The 20666-nt window shown below is 37.5% G+C and overlaps 1 protein-coding gene across 8 annotated transcripts in view; it reads left to right on the top strand.

Annotated features, from left to right (window-relative positions):
* Window positions 1-20666, top strand: part of NCKAP5 (NCK associated protein 5) — a 394562-nt gene that overhangs the window by 259650 nt on the left and 114246 nt on the right. For all 8 annotated transcript variants that reach the window (XM_075028890.1, XM_075028892.1, XM_075028891.1 and 5 more), the window contains one exon: window positions 7361-7510. In XM_075028890.1, the coding sequence (XP_074884991.1) occupies window positions 7361-7510 (150 nt within the window). The remainder of the gene's footprint in view (window positions 1-7360; window positions 7511-20666) is intronic.

The following is a 20666-nucleotide window of genomic DNA, read 5'->3' as shown; positions in this document are numbered from 1 at the left end:
TTTTAAAAAAGTTGCACGTGGAACAGACATTTTCAGATCACGGTGATATCAGTGACTACTGCTGTACCAAGCATCTTGCAGGAAACACTTTATGAATTCATCAGTCTTACTTCACATTGCTCTGACTTAACATACAAGTGTCTTTTATACATCCCAGGTTTCACAAAATGAAATAGGTTGTAAAGCATATAAGAAGATACTGCAAAATTTCAAAGGGCATATTTAAGAGGGATTGAGTCAAAGTAAACAAGTGTTAATTATAATTAAGGAAAAAAGGTCATGGTGGGGGGAGAAAGGGGAGCAAGGTGCCACTGGAAAAAAGTTTTAACCTTGTTGGAATTTTAAGTCAGTAATCCTTGGAGCAATTGCTGCCTTTTTTCAGCTTGTGCAGTCAGACTGAGCTACTTGTGCATAGCTTGGGGCTGTTTTTTTCATGAAAGTACAAAGAAACCCTCATCTACGGTTTTTATCTACATCAACAGTCTGAAAATTCTCGTTTCTTATCGCTCACTTGGAGTGAAGAATAGTGCTGAACACTAGGAGGTCTGCAGTGGAAATAACACTGAAAGTACATCATGTAAGAATACATCAAGACTATAGAATGGCCTTGCAAGAAAAAAATATTCACAATTTATTATTACATTGTCATGGTTTAACCCCAGCTGGCAACTAAGTGCCACACAGCTGCTCGCTCCCCCCGCCCCAGCAGGATTGGGGGAAGAAAATTGGAAGGGTAAAAGTGAGAAAACTCACGGTTTGAGACAAGAACAGTTTAATAATTGAAATAAAATAAAATCTTATAATAAAAATAATAACAACACCGACAAATTGTAATGAAAAAGAAAATAACAGAGAGAAATAAAACCCAAGAAAGACAAGTGATGCAAATGAAAACAATTGCTCACCACCAGCCAATTGATGCCCAGCCAGTCCCCGAGCAGCGGTCCCCTGGCCAACATTCCCCCAGCTTTATGCACTGAGTATGACGTCCTATGGTCTGGAATATCCCTTGGGTCAGCTGGGGTCAGCTGTCCCAGTTGTGTCCCCTCCCAAATTCTTGTGCCCCCCCAGCCTCCTCACTGGTGGGGTGGGCTGAGAAGCAGAAAAGCCCTTGGCTCTGGGTAAGCAGTAATGAAAACATCCCTGTGTTATCAATGCTGTTTCTAGCACAAATCCAAAACACAGCCCCATGCTACCTGCTATGAGGAAAATTAACTCTACCATAGCCAAAACCAGCACATACATAAACAATTCTGTGTGTGGATTTGGAAATTGCAGTTTGGGTTTGGAGGTTAAGAGTCTGCCTTTATTATAGCAGGAAAGAGTGTTAGAAGTGTAGTGTGGTGTACCTGGATCACCAAATTCAGCCACTGAAATCTAAGATTTCTATCCTATTTCTATTTAGTAAATACCTCATTTAGAAAGTCCTGTGGAAGCTGCTGATACACCATGGGAAGAGCTAAATGTTTTGAGATGCTGAGTTAGCCACTTAGATTGGGTTCCATATCGATTGAATTCTTGGATGCCTGTTACCATTGCCTCTGTATATGATCTGTTAATAACTACATTGTGAATAATTTTTTTTTCTCAAATAAGTGGTTATGAGCAATCATAAGCGCTATTTAATTATATATCTGACATATATTTTATTCTTGGGTGTTGTGGTTTAGCCCCAGCCAGCAACTAGGCACCACGCAGCCACTCACTCACTCCCCCTGCCCCCAGTGGGATGGGGGAGAGAATCAGAAGGAAAAAGGTGAAACTCATGAATTGAGATAAGAACAGTTTAATAGAACAGAAAGGAAGAAACTAATAATAATAACAATACTAAAATTACAATAGTAATAAAAGGATTGGAATATACAAACAAGTAATGCACAATGCAATTGCTTACCACCCCACCGACCAATGCCCAGTTAGTTCCCGAGCAGCTATCCCTCCCAGCCCCACTCATCCCAGTTTATATACTGGACATGACATCACATGGTCTGGAATACCCCTTCGGGCAGTTTGGGTCAGCTGTCCTGGCTGTGTCCCCTCCCAACTTCTTGTGCCCCTCCAGCCTTCTTGCTGGCTGGGCACGAGAAGCTGAAAAAGCCTTGCCTTATTCTAAACACGGCTTAGCAACAACTGAAAACATCAGTGTGTTATCAACATTCTTCTCATACTGAATGCGAGACATAACACTATACCAGCTACTAGAAAGAAAATCAACTCTATCCCAGCTGAAGCCAGGACATTGGGTTAAAGTGTGGTTTTGGAAAATTGCAGGCATGACTCTCAGAAGAATTGGGATTTGTAACCATTATAAAACCATTGTATCTAATAAATTTCAGAAGCTGAAGAATTAAAAGGAATTTAAAAAAAAAGGAGATTCTTTGTTTCTGATGAATCTTCACCACATTGCATCTGAAACACTTCACTTCTCTGGAAGACTTGTGTTTATCACATGAAAATGATCTTTAGCTTCTATGAGCAAAGATGTCATCTCTAATTATTACTTATCAGTTTCCAGACAAGCAATTCATGTCATCCAATGCTCATTGGGAAAATCAGCATTTCAAAGATCTTGATCTTTATTTCATTCTTGTTTGGTTCAATCAGAATTTTGTCACATGTCCTTGTGAAAGATTGCTGTTTATAATCAGTACCATAGAGTCCAGATGCAGTTATAGTGGGATTAGATTATGCTATGTTGTGTTATTATAGCCACTTGTCCACTGAACTTTGCAATATCTCTGTGATTCAGGAACCTCCCTGGGTGACCTGTTCCAGTGACCATATGAGCACCCTCATGGGACTAAAAAAAAAAAAAAAAAAGGTTTTCCTAATATCTAATTGCAATTTCTCATGTTCCAAGCAGTGTCCATTGTATCTGGTCTTTTCATCGTGCCACTTCTCAGAAGAATCTGGCTCCGTCTTCTCTCTTCCCTGCAACAGACACCTTCCTCTGCAGTTGGCTCCCAGTCTCTGCTGGTGCACGGGGTTATTCTGTCCCCGGTGCAGGACTTTGCATTTACCGTTGCGGAGAGCTGTGGCAGGTGCTGTGCTGCTGCTGGTTCTGTTTGGCCTCCTCCCTTGGAGGCCCATCTGCTGGTTATCAGTGTTAATGATTGCTGTTTTCGTAAAGGCTTCTTCCTTGAGTAGGTAGTTCCTGCACTGTAAAATCTTAAATTAGGAAAAATTGGAATCTGAGTTACTGGGGGAACTATATGATCATTTCATGTCATATATTTGTTGTTACTACCAGAGAAGATCCCTTATTCCAATTAGTGCCTAATCATGGTTTTCACTGTAAAAGAGAAAATCTAGAATAGATTTTTGCCAGCTACCTTTTTTTTTCTTTGTGTCATCTGACATTTACTCTTCTTGGTTTGAAATTTCATAGTCACAAATCAAAACATTTCAAAGTGAGCTCATTTTTTTCTGGTTTTTTTTTTTCTGTGTGTGTGTAGTGTAATTCCTAGAAAGCATCTTAAGAAAGAAGGGGCAAAGAACAGACAACTGATGGTACTACCAATAAAACTTTAAAAATACAGTAATTTCTGAAATAATAATGGTTAAGAAATAGCTGGCTAAGTGTCCCTTTGACCCTTGTCTGATCCTTGAAAAGGTGATGAGTATTAAAGGAAAGGCATCCCAATGACTGATGCTGTGTCCAGAGGGTCAGCAGCCTTTTGCCTTTCTTGGGATGAAGGAGGAGGTAATTTCTGAAATAGGCTGTTTGGTCCCTTATCTTTTGAAAGCTTCCATATGATTTTTTCTATTACTATAGTTACTCCCTTTGTTTATAAACAGTGAAAAAACTTTCTTGTTCAGTATTCTGGAAGGGAAAAGATTGGCTTTATATTCTACATATTTCTTTATATTCTACAAATTCCAGTAAATTATCATTTGGATTTTCAGGTGGATTTCCTGCTCTCTTAATTTATTGTTCTTACTTTTATTTATTAGTGGGAAGAGGAAGTATTATATTGCTTGTTCCTACTTCAGCTAACTGTGAACACCAGCTTTCTGATAAGTCTCAGTCAGGTCACTGCATTGTACAGCTTCATAGATCAATGTCTTCAGTGATTTATATCTTCTCATCGATTCTAGAAAGCTTACCATTTCCAGATTGCAGGGTCTGTTTTCATCTCGTGTTTTCTATTGGCTATAGGGCCTATAGTGTTTGATCAAAGGCTTCATCATCAGTGTACTATTTGTTTGATTTATAGAACAAACTGAATACTTAGAAGTAATGGTCAGGGCAGAATATCATTTAAGATTTGCAAAATACCATTGGTTTCAGAAAAGCAATGACAGTTTAAACCAGGCTGAGAAGTTTGCACAATGTGGGACTTGATGGTAAGTTTCTCATTAATTTCTGTGGGAACATGCCTACAGTGAGAAGCATAATCCTAGTTTCCATTTAGCAAGATTTGAATATTTAATATTTTTATTGTCTCTTTGTTGACACAGAGCATTAGAGATGTAGATGAGCCTTTACTGTAGAATTCTCATCAGGCTGCTGTGTTTGCATCCTCTCATGGTACAGGCATGTGTCTTAAACACTTATTGGTCTGGGGAGACCAAGAGCTTGGTTGTTGCTTTTTTTGCCCCCCTTTTTTTTTTAACCTGTCCAGCTTACTTCCAGAGTACCATTTCCATCTCTTACCTTTTCACAGAAATGAAATTGCATTGATCAGCAGGATAGCACTTACTCTGCCTTTGCTGGACTTCTGACCTGGAGAGTATTTTGCTATTCAGCTTGGAAACCCATCCTGCCTTTAATCCTGCAATATGTGAGGCGTACAACAGAGACTGTTTAGAAGATTCAAAACATGGTCTTTATCTGAGGTAACACAAGAAGTATAGGGATCTAGGGGAAAAAAGGGGAATAAGCTGCTCTACGCCATTGTTTCCTGCCATCAGCATGCTCACTCCAGAGCTTTCTGTAGGATCTGATCAACATCATGCAGGAGATACACATTTCCTCTTGCAAATCTGTCTCTGCCCCTTCCTGCCTCCCCCCAGCAGGCAGCTGCCTTTGATATTAGCAGATTTTTCACTCTTAAGAGGATTCTGTCATTCCAAAAGCCTTTGTCGTTCTCCCTCTTACTTGACTTGACTTTAAGCACAAAGGGTTTTTAAGAAGCACCTCTTCTCTTTGCTTTCTTGAGTGTGGATTTTCCACTTCTACCCTTACTCTGTATCACCCAGGTTAAAGTGATGGGGCAGTGCCCCCAGCAAATTGCATGCCTAAGCACAGTTTCTAAAGGTTAGTAATGTTTTCCTCTATTCTGCAGCTTTTCCAGGTAGCGTAGGTGACCTATCAGGGACCTTTTTAGACTATGCCTGAAACACTGAAACTCATTTATTATTACTCAGTAATAAACTAGTTCTGAAAATATGTGAGCTGTACTTAAATACTCAAGCAGGGGTAACAGTAGTAGGTATCTTGAGATATTCTACAAAGTTCCTCAGATTTTGTAATTAGAAGATGAATGGGTCACTTCTTTAGGTGACTGGGATTTACTCTGAGAGAAGTTGCATTACTGCCCTTTCTGTGATGAAATGTCATAACCTGTGCTTTCTTCTACCTGTCCTTTGAAATTGCTGCTGTCTAGTTTGAGCAGGAAAGGTGTCCCTGGACCCATGTTTATATTTTCTTCCATTGTTAGCCACATCTAATTGATGTCACATTATCTCCTAAAAATGTTTGTTTGTGTTTGAATTACATCAAAGAGATACCTTTGTCAATTTTTTTTCCTGAGTTCATTGAAGTGTTTTATGTCAATGCACTCATCAGAGCAACTTGAAGAGAAAATGATTTAATGGCTCTTATCATTGCACCAGTGAGTAGCAAGCAAGAAAAAAACCCCACAACTACTCTATTTATGGTTCCTTTCTGATCAGGATAGCACTAATGCTGGAAACCTGATGGAATGGCTCTTTGACATCTGTGTTTTGAGGCTCAGAATGAGATCTGTGCCTCATGGTTTGTGTAAGAGTATTCAGTGATTAAGCCCATAGCTTATAAAATTGATTCTTGATTAAAGTTTTAGCATAGTAATAGTCAATTTCTAAGCTAGTTAATATTTAGAAAGGACATTGTTAGAAATGTGATTCACAGTGCTGATTTTTAATTCAGTTGTGTTTATGGGTTTTAATTAAGATAATGTCTTGCTGTTAACTCTCAAAGAGTTATATTTGCACAGTTACTCAAGTTGGATCAGTTCTTAATGAAAATACATATTTTTATGCTTAGACAGAGTTTGTGTTCTGTAGTAGTTACGGGAAATACATCTCACTTATAGACTAACCCAAAGATCATGAAAGTTATGTCCCTTTGTATATAAGAATTATCAAAAAGGCACACAAAGAAAACTAAATGCTCATTAAAGGACTTCTCTAGTTTTGGGTTGACACCCATTATTTAATGTAGATTTACCTCACATTTGCCATTCTTAATCTTCTCATTAGTTGTCACACTGCATCTACTTACATAGTTGAAGAACGTGGTTTACAAGGTAGATACTGTCCACTTTATGTTGCACTCAGATGGTAATTCACTCCATACATCTGTGTAGTTCTCTTTTTTCCCCTTATGCTTGCCTTGTCTTGTCATTTTGGGCAATATTTTACATGGCTTGCTTGTAGTCTCGGTGTTTTTCTTGCTCTGTCTCATTCTTTGCCTCAACGCAGAGCTTGGACACATAATTAATGGAGTTGGTAGATTCACTGTTCAATCCTATGATTTTTATAGACCTCTTGTAAAACTCAGCAGCCGTCGTCCACTCAGCAGCAGCAGCTAATAATAACCCAATCTGACTGACTTGTAATAGACTGGGGCACTTCTGAAAATTTTGCTGTCAGTTTGATTCTCTCCAGTTATATATTAGTGTGGATCTTAAATCAGTATTCATGTGGTAGCTTGGTTCTCAGCCCATTATTTAGTAATTCAAATATTAGCTCTAGATGAAGAAAGGTGAAATACATTAGGCTTGAACATATGTTAGCTTTTCCTCAATAAACTGCTTTATATCTCAGTGGCAAAATGCTTCCATTGAAAGGTGGTATGCTCAATTTTCATTGCAACTTTTAAAGAAGAAAATGCAAGTTATTTTATTAAAAAGATGATGAGTTCCACATTTACAAATATTAAGTAGATGTAGCAGTTAAGTTGTGCATACACTTTTACAGAATTGGCATAGCAGCATGTTTCATAGACCCTTCATGACTCCACTTAGTACTGCAATCATATACTAGCAACTTGCTCTGTCTTTTTTTCATCCATATACAAGGGAGATTTGAAGATATTTGCATAGTTAACTTCATTTCCACCCATGAATAATGACATTTTAAAAAATCATTTCAGGAAAAGTTGTCAGAAGACAGTAGGAGATGTAAAGAAGGCATGGAAAAAATTCACACGCCAGCAGATGAAGATTCAAGAAGTGAAACCAGCAGCACTGAAGAGGAAAAAGAAAAGACAAAATTGCTATTGGAGCGTTTGAAAGCTCTGGAGGTAAGTACAATGGTTTCACACATAAAAGACCACCCTGCCCCCTGCCTCATTCATTTATAGGCACTGAATCACCTTGTAGTATAAATCTAATCTTTCACAGTTCACCTGTACTCGTGTTATGGGGTCTTTTTTTTATGATTCATTTACTGAGGATGAACAAGAAGCTTAGTCTTAGAACCACGGAAAGGATCCCTCTCTAATGTTGAGCATCAGATATCTTTTAAAAGAACTACCTACATTTTTTTAATTCAGTTGAGACCATTTAATAAGAAAAATTGGTTTTACTGCTTTTGTTTCAATTATTAGTATTGTAAGACTAACATAGGTGATTTAACAACTGGTAAAACCAGTGTTGCTTCATTGTAGTTTATTGCTTGACTTTTAATTGCTGGACTGCTTGTTTGGGAGAGCTCAGGTCTTTTACTGCTAGATTGTGGAAAATCTATTTCCCTGTAGACCACATGGACAACTGCACACTCTACATTTTGAGTACATTTCTGGAAAATTAGGATGTGATAATAGTTCACCTTGTGGTAATTCCTAACTAGAGGAAAAGTTTAAAAGTTTTGTTAGGTAACCACGGGCAAGGTGCGGGTAAGACTGTAACTGCTATATATATGAACTTACTTTGTGCTCCTTGATAGGAGCACGGGTTTCAATGTGTATAAAAAAATAAGACTGTGCATATTCTAATATAATTTTGAACTAGTACAAAGGCATATTTTTAACTTATCAAGTGTTTCCTCCATTCACTTCTGTTCAAGTTTCTATATAGTGTTATATATATCACTAAATGCCTTAGAACAATCTTAGTGGCATTTTGCAGTAAACAAAGACTTCATCACTGGGCATACATTTTTGGTTAAGCGTGAAGGCTCTTTTGCATCATAGTTTTTGTTTTGAGTTGTACTCCGATCAAATGAAAACTCTGCATTTTTGTTCTTGAGGACTTTGTTACAAGTAAAACACTAACAGTTATAATCATGTTTGGATCTAAATACAGAATCTGAAATCTGAAAGGTATAGGCAGAGTCCGCAATTTTTCTTTCCCTTAAAATCTTAGGCTGTTTGTAAAATAAACACATTTAATATTAATTAACTCTAATTTTGCCCTGGGAAAAAACCCACATGATACTGAATTTTTAAGGCCCATAAAACTCTGATAAATATACAGTTTACTATAGTTTTGCTTTATCTGTCGATGGAGAGTGACTGTAGGTTCCTTGTGGTCTTTTATTTCCAAAAATGCATGGTTTGTGTTTGCTTCACCTTGTTCTTAATCAGTCTGCACAACAGTTGCAGTTCTTTATGTCCTCAGTTGATAGGAAGTTGTTCAATAATGTCACAATCTTTATCATTTGTGGCAAATTGCCCAGATACATAACATAACGTTATGGACAGATAGAATCTGGTTCTGGAAGGTCAGTGAATAGGTCTCCTCACTGATGTCAGTGTTATGCAGTGGCTTGTTCAAAAACACATATTAGTGAATGCCGATACTTCGAGAATTAATCTACATAAATAGTCTAAGGAGCTATCAAAGTAGAAAGATGAACCTCAGGGCCAACATTAATTGTGACCCAAGATAATTAAAGCAAAGTGTTGTTAATTGTGTGTTGTTTAATGTTAGATATTCTTGCGCTTGATTTTTCTCTTGAAGAATATAAATCATAATGTCAAAGACTCCATGGTTTATTAATTGAGACATACTTTTTTTAAGTTATAGGCAATTAGCAGTTCTGATCCTTTACTATTTGCAGAGTAATTATTCTAAGTATTTTATTAGTCTATATAGAAAGGAACGAAAAATTAGTGTTTGTTAGTTCCTGTGCTGTGGGTGTTAGAATCTTTAATCTTACTTTATGTGATTAGATGTTACTGTATCATACACAATTAATAAAATCAGCAAGGCTAATAAAGTACTTACTAAAGTTGGTCCTCCATCTGTGCGTTGTAGAATGTGAAGACTGCCTATAAACAGAACGTAGTAAAAGTAATAGTCAAAATGTGGGACCTAAACCATTAATGCCTATTAATATAATTTCATGAATATCAGCACTTTTAAGAAATCTTTTAATATCTCTTCATATTAGTTTGTTTGTTACTCAAGTGTAGCTCATGACAAGGTGTAACCTAGTCTGTTAGAGCATTGAAAAATTATTCCATCCTCCTCCCTACCTATACTCATTGTCCTGTTGCTCGAGTGAGCTTCTCTTGAAATGAGGGACTGTATGTATTTATGTATGTATATACGTGTATATAAATGTATATGACAGTGTACATCTAGGGAAAAGTTTGAGCAAGTCATGAAACGTTTTTATCATATAAAAGTTTAAATTCAGCAACTCTCTTGACTGGATCATATTAAAACAAAAAAAGTTGGATGAGTCTGAGCTAGGTTTCAAGTGAATGAAGTACCAAAAGAGAAAAGCTATCTACCAGCACAGGGATAAATGGGTAGTTTAGCTGCTACATATACAATATAATAGATTATTTAGTTTCTTTATATTGAATATCTATATGGGAAAAGAGTTCCTGTTCCATATGTGAAATAAATTGTTTCTGCCCTTCCTGAAGTACTGGCGTGGTAGATATCAGGTATGTGGTAGTTTTCTGTAGGAATTTCTGGCAATGTAAGGAAAACTGTAGTCATCTTGGACTGTTGGATATGGACCAGGAAGTTATCAAATCTAAGTGTGAAAAAAGGGGTGAGGCTTCATTTTCACAGAAAACTTCCTTTAAATGGCTTCCATATCAGTGAAGTTGTATTTAATATTTCTTTTTTTTTTCTTATACTTGGGTGCTGTCAAATGTATTGCCAAATAAATTTCTGTAATACTTTTTAGGTTTTATTAACTTCTGTTTAACCTAGAAATTTTCTCACTGAACAATACAAATCAGTATAATAAAGTGTCTTTGTAGTCAGCTCAAGTGAAAGCTATCATATACTTTGATAAGAAATATATATACATATTCTCCCATTGCTCCTTTTACCTATAATCTTTTTACATCCTTTATCATTTACAGCAAATTCTATTTCCACTCTACTGACTGATAAATACCATACGTTTCTAATCAAATGAAACAGATGACAAATAACAAATGGTTCATACCACCTTGTATCCCATTTTATGTAGTTGAAATTAATTGTGATTTCCTGGATATCAAAACTGCTTTGTGCCTTCAGCATTTTTAGTTGGCTGCTCTTGAAATGCCACTTAATTTACTTCAGCAGTTATGATCAAATGCCTTCTAACTCTTACAAAGCAAAAAAAAAATTCTCTGATAACTTCTCTGTGTATTTGGAGTGCTGCAAAAAATGAAATATTAATGAAGTATGGTGAATAACATATCAACTCCTTGGTGGAATTTCATTTTTTTAATCTGCTTTCATCACCCAAAGAATTGCAATTTTTTTTAAATGGTAGCCAGAAATGTGCAAAAAGTATAATTTATTCTGGACATGCATCAACCCCCATACAGCAGTTTCAGGTATATGTGTATATATATATACAATTACAGTAAAACAATAATGTTGTATTTCCAAAGTCATATGCATGTAAGTTGGAAATTTTTCACAAAACCTTAATTTGCCCTCCTGGGTACGTTAGGTATTATATGGACTCTCATTGCAAGATTGTATACTATTTCTTGTTTCCAGCAAGAATAGTTTACACAGTTACAGTGCACAGAGGAAAGCTTTGAGAATATTCTGTCTCTGAAAAACTGTCTGTAAAGGCCTTAAGACTGTCCCAGAGCTTCGTTATCCAATATGGAGCTATGGGCTCTCTGCCCTAATTTAGCCTTAAATGACTGAAATACAGGCTGCCCGAGCACCTGCATAATTGCAAGTGAATTAAACTGATATAGCGAGTTAGTGTCAGTCTTAATCTAAACATGTCTGTAAAAGCCATAGTTACTTTGATTTTAAAAATTTAATCAGAGATAAATACTGTGTCAGCTTTGAAGGCTTATTAAAGTCTGTCATTTGCGGAGACATTTATGCAGTAAGGATAATTCAGTATGAGTTAACTATGTTTAACTGTATGAAATGTTCCAGCTCTTCTGGACTTCCTTCTTTGCAAATGCAGTAGTGCATCTTTCTTAGAAAGTATTTGCTTTTGGTTGATCGTGAAGAAAGTAAGCTGACTGGGATTGCTCCGAACTAAATGACCAAAGAGTACTTAATGGAGGTTGTTTTGGAAAATGCTCTGCTTTGCCACTAAAAAAGGGATTCTGTAAGGTACACAAATTTTGTTGGTGGTGTTGCATCCTTTCACATGCTGCATGTCCACTAAATTCCTCAGAAAGAAAGGAGAGTGTGAGTAGATACTGGATGAAGACTCAAGAAGACTGGATTCAGTTGCCATCTCAGCTGCAGATTTCCTGAATCCTGTACAGTCTGTTTCACTATTTGTGCCTTGGTACCACATCTGTAGACAGGTAAAGAGCTAGAATGTGGCCTGCAGTCAGATACCTTGGGAACCTGGCTGGTTTGCTCTGGCTTCTTCTGTCTGACTCTTCATATACTTTGACTCAAAGACATGGAACTGGAAACAACTTGGAGGAGAGGGCCGTAATGCCCTGGTTTAGTCTGGTAGGGTAACATGTTTTACACAGGAAATAAAGAGGAAAACAGGTTACAGAAGAGGCAGAATTAAGGTTTTGAGTCTAGATGTGTCTATGCAGCTCTTAGATGGTGAGTTACCACACATAAGGAACATCTAAACTATAGATCCTAGATCCACTCTGCAGGAAAAAAGAATATGAATTACCCCTACTCACTCCAACCCTGTCTCTGTGCTGGTTCCCCTGTGAAGGTAGGCACAGGATTGACTTCTTATCTGCATTTCTGAAGAGTCCACAGCCCTCCCCTGCAGAAGTCACTAGAAGTCTTTCATGTAAGCAGCGTGCAGGCCTGCTCCCTCCTGTGAGGCTTGTAAGCTGATCTGTATGGCACGAGTCAGCATGTACGCTGCATCATATGGTGCACCATGCTTGTCTTATGACAAAATGTCCATCTGTTATGGGATGAGTAGTGCCTGCATTTAGGATAGGACATTGTATTTTTGCTAGCACCTATTCTGTTTCATGGCTTTATGAGCATGCCACTCATGACCACACACGGTCCCATTCCACTCCCCTCTGTTAGATGAGCAGCGTACCATCGCCTTGTTATGGGGCATTAATGAGTTTTGGTTATGTGGGGGCAGCGTCCACTCTTTGGAAGAGATGGTTTACTCACCTTAGCCTATGATGGCACATGACTGACACCTTGCTAAAAGTGCAATGTTTACATTCAAACTAAAATAAACATTGTCAACAAGGAAGTGGTTCCCCTGGTTTTCTGAGTGTCCCCCTTCCCTCCCAGAAGTTCTGCAATGGGCATGAGTTCCATTGGCCTCAAAAAATAATGATTGAAGGCTGCTCACAACATTGCATTTTTCACCAAATAGCAAACCACTGGGGTAGCATTAAATTGTAACCTTGAAGTTATCAAATGAAAAGCCTAATTCATGTGTGAAAATCTCATTGCTTGCGGGTGAGTGAGACTCAATGAAAGTTACAGTAAACTAAGCTGCAGTAGAAGCAGTATCTGCTAGGGAAGAGCCACGAAACCACTTTAATTTTAATTATAGAATTTTGCCCTCTTGCCCTTTGCAGTTCATCATAGAAAGATGTGTTTTGTTTTAATAAATTGAGCTTTGGGAGAAAACTCAATCAGGATAATAAGCTAAATGTTCAAATATATTAGAGGGGTAATTTCCCTTGTATCATCACCATTAAACAAATGAGGAAGTATGTGAAGTATTTCCGATATTATGTTTTTACTACCCTGCAGAGGAAGAAAGACATGATATCAATGAACTATAAAAAAGATAAAAAAGAAGTATGAGAAGGGTACATATTTTGTTTGAGTGGATTGAGAAGATAACTTTATTTTGAGTGGGGTGCTGGTGGGTTTTGTTCTGCTCTTATATTATTTTCCCTTCCCTTTTTTCTTTCTCATTTTCCATCTACTACAATGTAAAATGTTAAGAAAATTAATAATGATATTATTTTCCATGGAAAGAAACGTACAGTATGTAGGGGCAAAGAGCATGAGTTCCTGAAAATAACTGTGAGGAAAAAATTCTTGTTTATTTAAAGTCTGGTGCTTCATTTTGGTTTCCAGGAAATTTGAATCACTTTACTTAGATGCATAGAAAAATCATGAAACTTTTAAATATTTTATAGCGATGTTCTAAATATTTTGTAGCAACCAGTCTTGTTCCAGCCAATGCATTTAATCTGATTCAGCCAGAAACCTCTTCTTAGCCCAATGCCTTGGCCATCCACATAACTAGATTCATTATGCTGATCAGTCACCAAAGGCCAACCTACTTAATCCTAATTATTGGATTATTTTACTTTTAAATCTTTTCAGTAGGAGACTCTTCTAATTAGTTTTCTGAACTGTGCCTAAGAACTCTTTTTTTAATAGGCAGGGATCAGACGATGAGGCAGGAAAGGTCTTATTTCCAAACTTATACAGTGGCTGATAATGAATCAGCATTGACTTGCATCACTGGTTTCAAAACCAGCCCAGTTTATTCCAGCTCTTTGCTGGTAATAGTGTGGGCAAACTGCTTTAGCTTCCCAATAACTGAGTAAATTTTATATTAAAACCAAACAAGTACTATCAAGCTGAATGTATGTTGATGCTTGAACTCTTCTACTGTAGGTCTTCAGTGGCTCAGTTGTTCCTAGTCTTTGAGAAGCAAATCTCATGGCTGCTGCCTGTTTCTCCTTGCCTTTGTGCTCTGGGGTTCTCTCCTCTTTGCCCTCTGTCCTCACCCACTCCTGCTGCAGTCTTTAAATGCACCTCCTTCCCAGATGTTTGTACCCTCCCTCCTACCAGCTCATGCCCTCTTGCTGTTCAGACCTTCCACTGTGGCTTTTCCATCCATCCTACATGCTCCCCACGAGTGCATGAAGCTGCATTCTCTGTAGTTGGCACAGAGACTGAATAGCATTCAGTGGTCAATGCACCTTATCAGTTGGGATGTTAATAGAAATAATATCTTCATATAGAAGATGAAGACTATTAGGAATCTCTTCTGGGCAGAGACTTAAATTCAGTTAGTATGTGATGAGTATTTAAGAGACGAGAATGTACTTCTTGCAGACATGTAAAATATGGAGGATCTAAAAGGACTTTCTTTCTTTCTCTATCCTTTTGCACCTTTTTTCCTAAGCCAGTCAAAATTCATGGCAATTTCTTTTTTGGCATGCAAAAATCAAGAGGCTCTAGTAGGGATATGGATTTACACAGAGATGTTGAAAGTAGCTCTGCCCACTGGATGTAGGAAGATCTGTTCAGATTTGCTCTGTTTTTCATTGTTGTAACCATTTGCTGCTATCATCAGAGAGAGACTGACGATCCACTGTTCACCAAACAGTTCCATCTCCTGAAATGGGAGAGTGCCTTAATATAAATAAGTCTGTACATTAAGTCATTGCCTCCATGACTGGTGGAAGAGGCATGGTGGAGGCCTTTTCTTATCTGCATTTTTCTGACTATTCAGTTCAATGAAAGCTTAAAATACTTAGTTTCTAAAATCAACCGTGGTGCCTCCTGGGAATTCTAGTCTGAGTAACAGATGGTATTGTTTTCTTTTCTAACTAAGTCTAGGGAAAAAAAAGAATATTGAATTGCATCTCCTATGAAGCACCACAGCAGTGGTTCAGAAGTTAAATGTTTTGGGTCACAATATGCAGAGCTTCTGAGTTTTTGGCACATGTTGAAAAGGTAAAAACTTTTGGGTGGACTTTCTGCTTTCTACTATGAGATACCCACAAAGCAGTAATCTGTTGAAATTTGCTAATTCAACAAAGTGCTCAACAGAATATGCTCTGACTAGTGTTCCTATTCTGTTCAGTTTTAAAACTGCATTTATTGTTTTAAGTGTGACATCACGTCATACCCCACCAGCTACTTCTATAAAGGGAATTTTGCTGCGTATCAGAATTTTTCTCCTTTAGCCTGTTCATGCAGTCAATTTAGGTTTTAATAAGTTACTAGCTTTCTAGCATCAGATATTTCAGTGCTCTTATCACACACATCAGTCTATCCAAGTGAGGTACAAGGCACATTGGAAAGGCAGAGTGAGTAACTTATGCTGTTCCTGATTTGTAGCTTCTCAAGGTAGAATGACATAAAATATCCTTTTCCAGGGCAGTGAATTCAACATCTTCCAGGTAGAAGAAACATTTCTTCTATGCAATTTTTAATTCACATTAATATTTTAGTCAGGATACTATTTAGAAGATCCTTTAGTTTACCTATAGTGTTGATTTTTTGCCTAAATTATGGTGCATGCAGTTGTGAAAATTATAGGTAAACTACAGGATCCTCAAGATAGTATATTGAGCTCTGAAATTTTTACAAAAAAATAAGGAGAACATAGATAAGCATTTAATGTTCATTTTAGCACAACCAAATGTAATTGCATATATTTATTGTAAAAGCAGATTATAAATTCAGTTTTTTCTATGATATTCCAAATTCCAGCACAACGGCTCTTTTCTTACAGTTATGTACCACAGAGAAAGCTCTGTGGTACTTACTTGGCTGACATAACAAACGCTCTTTAAATAGTTCAGAGTATTGAATATGGCTACAAGAATAATGATTTGGTGCCAGAAGGTCTGAGAAATAGGTGTAGTCAGTGAAGAAAAGGTAAGTCACAGAAGTCAAGGAAAATCGTCTTGGTTTTATTAAACCTGTCAGATTTTCTCTATTGAAATAAATGTTAACCGTGTTCTGCAAAGAGTCCTTGCTAGGTTGCAGTGAAGGAATCTGATATTTCAGTCTGACTTTTATAATTTAAATAATGATAGTTTTTCAGTGCCCTTCTCTCCATGTATAGTGTGCCTTCTTGCACGTAATCAGTAGATAATGTAACTTACCTTTTTTAGCAATCAGGCATGTGGTACAATTGAAAAGTCACTCTCTTTGCTGAATGAAATGAGATTTTTCCAACACTATGTTATAGATCTAGGTGACTGTGTTTATCCCAACACATCTATCATTTCAGAGAGTGAGGCTCAGTAGTTTTTTTAAATAGTTTCTATCGGGTATTCATTCCGGGCCTGGTTCTACACAAGCACTTCTGTGAGCCTTCTCATTGCTCACAGTGGCACTTCTTTCAGAGGAAAGATTCTGTGTGACAGAGATTTTAGAATCACGCCTTATAATTTTAATTTACATACTAATGCGTGCAATTTGGCTGACAGTAATGACAGTTGTATAGTTCATAAACTAAATAAATAGCTGCAGTTCATGTCAAACTAACAGTATTAAGAAAAAAACAGTATTCTGTGGACATTCTCCACTGGCTGCATAGGAAATCCCAATTAATTTACCTCAGCTGTTAGAGCTGAATCCCTTACAACTCTTAAATAGCAAAGTAATTTTTCCCTTTTCATTTCTCTTTACTGGCCTTGGAAGGTGATGAAACAGTAATGAGGTCTGCATAGCAATGCACTTTTTCTTAATTTGATGGTGATTTCCTTTTTGTTCATCTTGTAGAAATATAGTTGGAGATGATAGCTGGGATTCTGGGCATGTATAGTTACACTCATATTACTAGAATTACTGGAGCTGTGCTGACTTCTGGCATATAAGGGTCTTGGCTTCTGTGTTGGCCACATGTGTCGGCCACGTGTTTAACTACACATGTGAAATCTACATGATTAACATACTCATGAAATTCAATATTCACTGGCTTTATTATGCAGCCACTTTTAATAGCCCACAGCAGAAAATACTCAAACAATTATTTTCAAGTCTGCTTAATCTGTCATGGTGACAAGCACAGATTTTAAGATTAGTTATAAATATATAAAGAGAATAGATAAATCAAATGTGGAGTAGTCTGACTTCAGTCCATTACGCATGGCTGATTTTCACTGACGGTTCTGCAGATGCCCGATTACTCACTAATTATTTAATTTCAGTGTGTTGTCAAAACAGCTATACATGGCTACAATATAACCTTATATGTGTGGACATGTATACCTACATGCTTACATACATGTTTTAATGTATGTTTGTCTGGCTAAGATCTACAGTACTATTAAACGCCAAGTAGAAGGAGAAGTTTGTTCTTCCATAAGGACAATCTCTTTTTTTTTCCTTTTTTTTTTAATTGTATGTTTTCACATATTGCCCACCCCTGCCAGTTGTAAGTGGCCTTTCCCCATATGGGGTCAGGGAGATCCTCCATTCTGTTTCATCTCAGGCAGAGCACCTTTCCTCTGCTTCCCACATCAAACAGCTCAAACAGGGGCTCTGCCCCAGGATAGTCTCTGTTCTGCCGTTTAGCAGTGTGCAGCTGTCACCTTCCCATTGAGACCAAGAACTGCCATCTGATCTTTTTGACGTATGTGCCCATGTTTCCTATGCAGGTGGAGAAATGATTAGATTGCCTGGCAGGGGTCTCCAGTTGCATCTGGGATATACAGGCACATAATGCCATCTAGAGGGCAGAGTTTCTTCCCTTCCTACAGGAGCACCTGTGAAAACTGCTGGCCTTCCATCACATGTGGTGACAGTGCGCATTCATCTTTGTGATTCATGCATTTTCCTAATCCTCTTCTGGTTAGTATGTACTCATACAAGGCCAAGACTTGGAAATTATTTAGGAGAAGAGAAACGCTCAATTAGTAATTACAACTGTTTCCCTTTAATAAGCCTGCAGGTTTCCTTGCTGTCTTCAATCAGCCAAATGGTCTGTTCCTCCAGAATAATCCTGATTTTAAATGCTCTGGGTCTCAATGTTTAAGTTCTTTAGGGAAAAGTTATTCTAAAAAGAGGAAGCAAGTAAGACCTAGGTTTGTGATTCAGCTTTTTGGTAAAATGTAAGAAAAAGAATACTTACAAATTGGTTACTTTGCTAGACAAAGTCCTCCGTAAAGTTATTGCAGCAACAGTTTCAGGTCAGCTGAAGAAATGGGTCTGAGGGTTGCGCATTATGCAAGACCTGTGCATTTAGACAGAAGCAGCTAAAATCTTCTTTTCTTGTATTGCATCTCTTCCGCTGAAATACTTCGTTAGCATTTCTCTTAACAGTTTATGGTAAGCTGGAAATGAGCAGAGACAGGCTTTTCAGTGAAGAGGTCATATGGCTGAAACAGCTAAAGTTTCTCCTTACTTGCCTCCTAATATCTCCTTCTTTTTCTTCTTTTAAACCTTATGGAGTTTGCTTCTTTAGACCGTAGACATGTGCCAGAGAAAAGCCTGTTGCCTCCTGCTTGATAATTTTCTTCAGTCCTGTATTGCATTTGCTGTCATTATACTTTAACTGCTATTACCAATAATGACAGTTGTAATAATCTTTTTCTTAAATAAGCAATGAAAGTTCTTTCTGTAACCTTAAATCTGATCTGTATCATCACGAAAACAATTGTGTTAGACATTGTAGTCTCAACAGTGCCATGCAGAGATAGCTGTTCCGTACATACACACATTAATTTGATTAAATTAAGGCAGGATAAGTGAAACAGGGAAAGAGGCCATGTTACAAGCTTTGTAAACAATATAGTCTTTTTATATAGTGCCCCGCCATGCAAGATAGTTCAGGTAGCAAAAGTAGCATGGCATAGTTTTCATTTGAACTTACTAACTTCTTGAAATCCAGGCTATTAGCCCCAGCAGAACAATGCATTAGCAGCCTCAGCCACCTTTAGTGGATCTTCACAGAGCTCCTTGATGTAGTGTTGACTTAACTTCACTGCTAAGGAAACAGCTTGTGTCTTCCTCTTGGCTGCTCTTGGTGCGACAGAATATATTTTTTTTCCATTCCAGTGGTGGTCGCCTTTGTACTCTTTTTATCAAATATTTTCTCCTTCACAGTGACCCCAGGGTGACTATTCAAAATTTTACCCAATTAGATGGGTAAAAACAGGTATTCTTAGTTCATTGTGAAAAATAACTTGCTAGTATTGGGCAAAAACTGTATTTTTCACAGGGAAATTGAATAGAAATAAGAGGTGAGAACTTCTCATGTTTTTAAGCAACTGATTTGCCCTGCTAGTGACCTCTGCCAGGCAGGAATATTTCCCAATTGCAGGCCAACCTGACAGAGCAATAATGTGATCGATCCTAGGTATATATTACATTGCATAGTATTTCATACATTGATTTATTTTTGTTCTTTTCTCCACATTTTCCCTTTAGGCCAATCGATTAATCACTGATACTGCTCTTGAACAGCAGCTTGGAATAAGATAACAGCAACATTTTCTCATGTTTGATACTAGTGTTAGTGTATTTGGCTGTAAAATTTGGACATGTGAAGATGGGTGCAGTTCCTGTAGCTGCACTTGAGTTGTGCTTACTTAGGTGTGATGTGAATTTGGCTCATTATGTAGATCAAGGCCGGGCTGTTGGGCTGCTGCTGCTGTGCTTTTCATGCCTGAGCTTCTTACTGGAGCACCACTGAATCCCATGAACATTGACTTAATGTATTTTACCTATGAGACTGTTACTGTCATCCAAAGCTTGTTTTTTTAAGAACTTCTACAGTTTGCTACATTGTCCCAAGGTGTGTGGTCTAAGGCTTCTCTTGGACCTCCTAGGGATGTAGTTTACCAGCAAATATGAGTATGAAGAACAAAATCTGAGATAAATTTTATATGCTGAAGAGCAAGGTTAAGTAAATAATTGGAAAGTATGTAATATTGCACAATAACACTTAATAATATATAATGAAAATAGAATTTACTTTCCATGTAGCTGGCTTTAATGTATATGTTTCTGTATAGTTTCATATTTTCTATTTTTATAAAGTACAAAGCTGTAAAATTATCCAAGTGAAAAAAATGCCTCTGGCACATCTCTGTTGTATGTGGGAAAAAGCCTTCCCAACAGGCCTATCTTTTACTTTGGTGTTATGGGATATGTTCTTGGCCTGGCGGTTGACTTCCTTAGGTCTACCACTATTAATTTAGGATCTGAAGATAGCCTATTATAATTATTTGTCTAACTTAGCAAGCAGTGCGGCATAACAGGAGCAGATCCTCAGAGCCAAGCTGTTTGTGCTAAGGACCTGATGTCCACACTGTGTACATTTGGGGGAGTTTACTTTGGCTGAGCTCTGGTGAAGCCCAG

The sequence above is a fragment of the Buteo buteo genome, chromosome 5, assembly GCF_964188355.1.
Source record: "Buteo buteo chromosome 5, bButBut1.hap1.1, whole genome shotgun sequence".
Lineage (NCBI taxonomy): Eukaryota > Metazoa > Chordata > Aves > Accipitriformes > Accipitridae > Buteo > Buteo buteo.
The sequence above is the reverse complement of the archived record's forward strand: the minus strand, read 5'-3'. Positions and strand labels throughout refer to the sequence as shown.